Raw genomic sequence first — 6,143 nt, forward strand, 5'->3', positions numbered from 1 at the left:
GAAAAACAATTATGATTTAAGAGAATTCAAGTAATTCAGAAAACTCAAAACACAGTTAAAGTTTAAGCAAGATGAGATGATAGGGAGGAGAATCCTGTTGTTGTTTACCCAAATCGTTAATGCCTAATTGCTATCCTATTCTTGAAGTGAATGACATATTATAAAGTAACCTAGCTCTTTTTCAGATCTTCTAGGTTCTAAATCACATGTTATATAATTAATTCCTTAATTAAACTAACATGAAATCAGCATTAGGTAATAATCTACTCGTCACATAAGTCATGTAAATACTCTCGTTTCACATAGAACATCGATTATCCAAATTTTAGCATTCTTAATTCTCACTTTTTCAGATTTCGAATTGAGATCATAAAGCATGCACAAGGTGATCAATCTTAAACATGAAATTAAACACAAATTAAGATAATTTCACAAACAAGAATGAAGGAATGGCAATTATGCATTAACTAGGCAAAAACATTAAACAACAATCATCATCCTCCCTAAATGGGAAATTTAGTTCAGAGATAAATCCATAACCATTCCTATAGCAATATTCAACATAAAGAAATTAAAGAGGAATAAAGAAAGAAACTGTTGGTGGATGAATTCTGGATCTTCACTTGAATCACTATGCTCTTCCTGCTGCTCTCTGCTGTGTTTTAGGGTTGCAAATCGCTTCTCCTGACTTCCAATCGCAGTTTTTCTATTTATAACTAATTTTTAGGGTTCGATGGAAAAAAATGCCCCTGAGCCATACGAGATCTCGCCGCGGCAAGTATAGCCTCGCCGCGGCCAGATCGATGCTAAAAAAAACACGGTTCTGTAACTAGCATTTGGCCGCAGCGAGGGTGTATCTCACCGCGGCGACTGTAGCTCTAAAATTCCCTTGTCCAATTCGCGATTTAGCCGCGGCCAAGCTGTGTCTAGCTACGGCCAGATATCCAGCTTTCCTCGAAATGGTGTTTTTCTTGGCCCAACTCGTCTTTTACTAGACTTTTACATCCCGAGTTCTCTATTATTCCAACGAACCTGAAAACATAGAAAACAAGCGTAATTCTGTCCCAACACAGTGAAAAATGCACATAAAATAGATCCAAAATATAGGCTAAAAATAGCCTAACAAACTCCCCCAAACTGAATCTTTACTCGCCCCCGAGTAAAACTAAGACTCAAACTAAAAACAAACAACATAATAGATAACAAAACTGTCAGACGATTGAACTGCTACCACCACCAGCACAACTTCAAGCCATCAATAACCAGAATTTCAACTTGCCAACTCTAAGAACTAATTTGGATGTACAATTTAGAAGTAAGCAATTCATACAAACACAAAACATCACAATTGCCGTTCATATCACAATCGTTCTAAACTTCCCGACATTCCACTAACACATGATCAATAAGTTTGGATGACATCCTCTCTCCACTAATGTTGACAAATTTCTCTTTGGAATCAATAGGTCTTTTTCGGTTATCACAACGTGGCTTAAGTACATGGGTAGGTGACAAGTCATTTAAGCTACATTATACCATAAGCACTATTAACCAAGCAAGCACCCACATTTATTTTTTTTCTTCAAATATCCCAAAGACAATAGTAAGAGATTGCATATTTTTTCCTATGTGCCTACCACATATTTTTTTCATATTTTTTCAAGAAGACATTATCACATATTTTTTCTTTTTTTTTCTATCATTTTTTTTCCAATAGAGGCACAACACACAATACTTTATCATATATTCTTTTTTTTTTTCAATCTCTTACTAAAACACTTTATTTCCCCACTCACAACAATTTATCCCCCCAAACTTGCTTAAAGGCTCATGGCATAATAAGGTATGTTTAGACTGAAAAGAGTTAAGGATAATGAGTTTAGCTTAGGTAAGTGGTGAGAAATTTTTAGAATAGGTTAAGGCTCAACTTTGGGTATACTAGGGTAAAATGTTCGGGTCGGCTCGAAAGGCTCAATCGATCCAAAGAAAACTTGCCTAAATCATTTTCCAAAAAAAATCATCAAGGATTTCGCTTCAAGAGAGTATGTCAAACAAATTCTATTTCATGTCAAGTCAATCATTCCACAATCCAAATAGAACACAAGTGATATGCGTCAAAAACAAATGTTTTATATCTACATGAACAACCTTCTAACACACATCCACCTTAATTCAAACAGTTGCAAATCAAGCACACAGTTAAGATTTTAATCCATTGCACAAGTGAATAACAGTGGTTCAATCAATCTTCCAACTTAGCTATCAACACATGACACTAAAAAAAAAAACTAATTAACTAAAACAAATAAACTGAAAAAAATTAAGTCTCTCCCCCCAAACTAAAGATGCACATTGTCCCCAATGTGTGAAAATAAACCAGGATGAGAGAAACTTACCTGAGCCCCTTAGAAGGGGTTTGGCGGAGGTGGCTGATCATAGGGGTTGAAGCGGGGTGGCATGGCAAAATAGTTAGGATCATCCACACCGACATTCATCCTCGTGACAAGTGTGTTCAATTGGGCCACCTGCTGCTCATCGAAAACATTCCGTTGGGCAATGTAATTCTGCATGTGCATGTTTTGCTGAATCAGATAATTCAGCTGATCGTGAGTGTACTGCATGGCGAGGTCAAGAGGCCTGGCAAGACGTGGTGGTTCAATGTCTTCATGCTCCTCTTGTTCTCTTGCAGGAGGATCTCTCTGAGCTGGCCGTTGATCATAAGGGTGAGGAGTTTTGAGTCGAAGAACAGTGGCCAAGTTAATACTGCGTTGTGGCGCTACCTTGGTATCATAAGAGTACTGTGGTACTCCATGTTTCTCACAAAGGTCAGTGATTATTCCAGCAAGCCCAAGTCCACCACCACAAGACCCCTCAACCATTATATCAAATGTCACTCGAATTATGTCCCCCACATTCAGATTGTAACCTTTCATCATTCCATAAACCCACTTAATCCTGTCCATCTGAGCATCAAAAAAATGTTTGTTCAGGAGCATCCTTGCACTAACAAAGTATAGCCATGCCTTGGCTACCTAGTTGAGTTCACACCGATACAATTGATATGGTTCTCCATCATATGTATGAAACCTAAGTCCAGGATACCCTAGAGTTTTTGCTATATCCACATAATCCAAACTTTTTGCCCGAATTTGCTGCTTCAAAGGTTGTTGTTCTACAGTGAAGGTTGGTAGCTCATAAAGAGCATGAATTTCAGCTATGGAAGCAGGCACTTTAACCCCCCTAACCCTCACCTTGTCATCCTCTCTTTCTGGCCAGTTGGCTAAGAATTCTAAAGCTAAGGTTTGGTTGCTACGCTCAGTGACATCCACGAACTTAGTCCACTGCCTATTTAAGATTTGATCCCTAATGGACGCAAATACACCAGGAATGTTTGCAGTTTGGCTCAGGTTAACAATATCAATCCCACTATCTTCAATGAATGCCCTATCTTTCAATTTCAAAAACCGCTCTTGAGTATCCATATTGGTAAACCTTACTCTATCTAGATTAGAGCGACCCCTAGGTGGGTTGGATGATGAAGCTCCCCCTTGTTCACTCACTCTTGATCTTTTAGGACCCATCTCACCCCAAATTTTCTAACTCTCAAGATTTTTAAAAATTTTGACAGCACTTCCCCTTAAAAATCCACTTCTCGGGAATTAACCCTCTCACAAACAAACCCAATTTTACTCACAACAACAATATTGAACAATGTATGGAGCAAAAATCTCAAAAATCCAACAAAAATTCCAAAATTCTCTAACAATCCACAAATAATCCAATAAAAATTGTATAGAGAGTCTCAAAATTGTTACCTTAATGAGAATCCATCTTTATTCAACCTCCATTGAAGAAAACTTTGAAGTTTTTGAGAAGGAAGAAGATGAATAGTGATTTTTGAAGTTTGGGTGAGCTTTTAGGGGTTTGGGGTTGATTTTGAGAGGGAAAGGGTGTTTGATGAGAGAAATAATTGTTTAGGATGATTTGGGATGAAGATTTATTGTTAGATTTGAAGGAAAAGGGTTTTTGAATGGGATTAGATGAAAAAAATATGGTGGAGGAGAAGTATTTTCGGTGTGGACGTTAGGGTTAAGAATGAGGGAGTTGATTTTGAAATTATGTGGTAGAGGCTTTTACGTGTCTGACCACCTCGCCGCGGTCAGAAATGGGCTCGCCGCGGCCAAATAGGCCCAAAAAAATGGCCTCTCTGCCCAGATTGCTTCGAAAAATGGCCTCTCTGTAAGACCCTTTTGGCCGCGGCGGCACTAGATCTGGCCGCGGCCACTGGGTCGTACCCAAAAAATCTTTTTTTTTTCATTACTATACAGTACAAAAATAATAAGAAAACCCAAAACTTGTTTTACCAGTTTTCTAAACAAGACTAGAAAGAACGTCTAAAACGTAACAAAATTCAACTAAAACATAAAGAAAACTTGGGTTGCCTCCCAATTAGCGCTGTTTTTATTGTCGCACAGCTAGACGTTGATCGAGTTCTTCATATTGGCGCCAGAATCATGGCGGACTTGGTTTGATCAATTTGACCTTCCAAGTAGAGCTTTAACCGGTGCCCGTTAACTTTGAAAGTATTAGGGCCTTCATCTTTCAATTCTACCGCTCCATAAGGAAACACTTTGACCACTGTAAATGGCCCTGACCACCTTGATTTCAATGTACCAGGAAACAACTTCAGCCTTGAGTTGAAAAGTAGAACTTGTTGCCCTGGTTGAAACTCCTTCCGGACTAAGCTTCGGTCATGCCACCTTTTAGTTCTTTCCTTGTAGATCTTAGCGTTCTCATAAGCCTCATTCCGAAATTCCTCCAACTCATTCAACTGCAGTAATCTTTTCTGTCCAGCAGCCTTTAAATCCATGTTCAGAGTCTTCATTGCCCAGTACGCCTTGTGTTCTAACTCCACTGGTAGATGACAAGTCTTTGCGAACACCAACCGATATGGTGACATCCCGATTGGCGTTTTGAACGCTGTTCTATAAGCCCACAATGCGTCATCTAACTTTCTTGACCAATCTTGATCTCTGCACCGTTTTCTCTAAAATTATCTTTATTTCCAGGTTAGAAATCTCAGCTTGGCCATTACTTTGCGGATGGTAGGGTAGAGCAGTTCTATGACGAACACCATATCTCGAGAGGAGTGCTTCGAACTGTTTGTTGTAGAAGTGACTCCCTTCATCGCTTATGATTGCTCGGGGAGTACCAAACCGTGTGAATATGTTCTTTTGAAGGAACCGAAAACTGTTTTGCCATCATTGGCTGGTGTTGCTGCAGCTTCCACCCATTTTGACACATAATCCACAGCTAATAGGATGTATAGATTGCTAAAAGATGAAGGAAAGGGACTCATGAAGTCTATCCCCCACACATCAAACAATTCTACTTCCAAGAATCCTGTCAAAGGCATTTCGTTTCTTCTTAAGATGTTTCCTGTACGCTGATAACGATCACATGCTTTCACCAAAGTACTAGCATCTTTGAAAAGTGTTGGCCAAAAGAATCCACTCTGCAACACCTTGGCAGCTGTTCTAGTTCCACTGAAGTGTCCCCCACATGGTAGAGCATGACAATGATTTAGAATAGAGTACATCTCCTCTTCAGGCACACATCTTCGCATTATCTGATCTGCACAGTGCTTGTAGAGGATTGGCTCTTCCCAGTAGTAATGTTTCACCTCAGAAAAGAATTTCTTTTATTGTTGTCTAGAGAACTCAGGAGGAGTTATATTAGCAGCCAAGAAGTTAACATAGTAAGCATACCACGGTACCATTAGACTTTCCCTCACACTAAAGAGTTGTTCATCAGGAAATTTCTCATTTATCTGTACCTCTTTCGTATTCTGACTTTCATCCTGTTCTAGTCTTGACAAGTGATCTGCTACCAGATTTTCAGTGCCCTTCTTATCTTTTATCTCTAAGTCAAATTCTTAAAGTAGAAGTACCCACCGAATCAGTCTCGGCTTTGCATCCTTCTTGGTCATAAGGTACTTGATCGCTGAATGATCTGTGTAGGCAATAACCTTATTCCCAATCAGGTAGGGTTGGAAGTTATCACAAGCAAACACAATTGCTAGCATCTCTTTCTCCGTTGTGGCATAATTCAGTTAAGCATCATTCAGGGTTCTACTAGCATAG

General features: G+C 39.1%; 1 protein-coding gene across 1 annotated transcript; it reads right to left on the reverse strand.

Moving 5' to 3' along the window:
* Positions 1-4,495: 4,495 nt before the first annotated feature.
* Positions 4,496-4,960, reverse strand: LOC115720263 (uncharacterized). Its single transcript, XM_030649418.2, has one exon. It carries the CDS (start codon positions 4,958-4,960, stop codon positions 4,496-4,498), a length of 465 nt encoding a protein of 154 aa, XP_030505278.2.
* Positions 4,961-6,143: the final 1,183 nt, after the last annotated feature.

Source organism: Cannabis sativa, chromosome 2 (assembly GCF_029168945.1).
Source record: "Cannabis sativa cultivar Pink pepper isolate KNU-18-1 chromosome 2, ASM2916894v1, whole genome shotgun sequence".
NCBI lineage: Eukaryota > Viridiplantae > Streptophyta > Magnoliopsida > Rosales > Cannabaceae > Cannabis > Cannabis sativa.

What these genes read in the sequence shown, in the direction of transcription:
- LOC115720263 (XM_030649418.2), bottom strand. Translation starts at nt 4,960, where the DNA reads ATGTCACCATATCGGTTGGTGTTCGCAAAGACTTGTCATCTACCAGTG.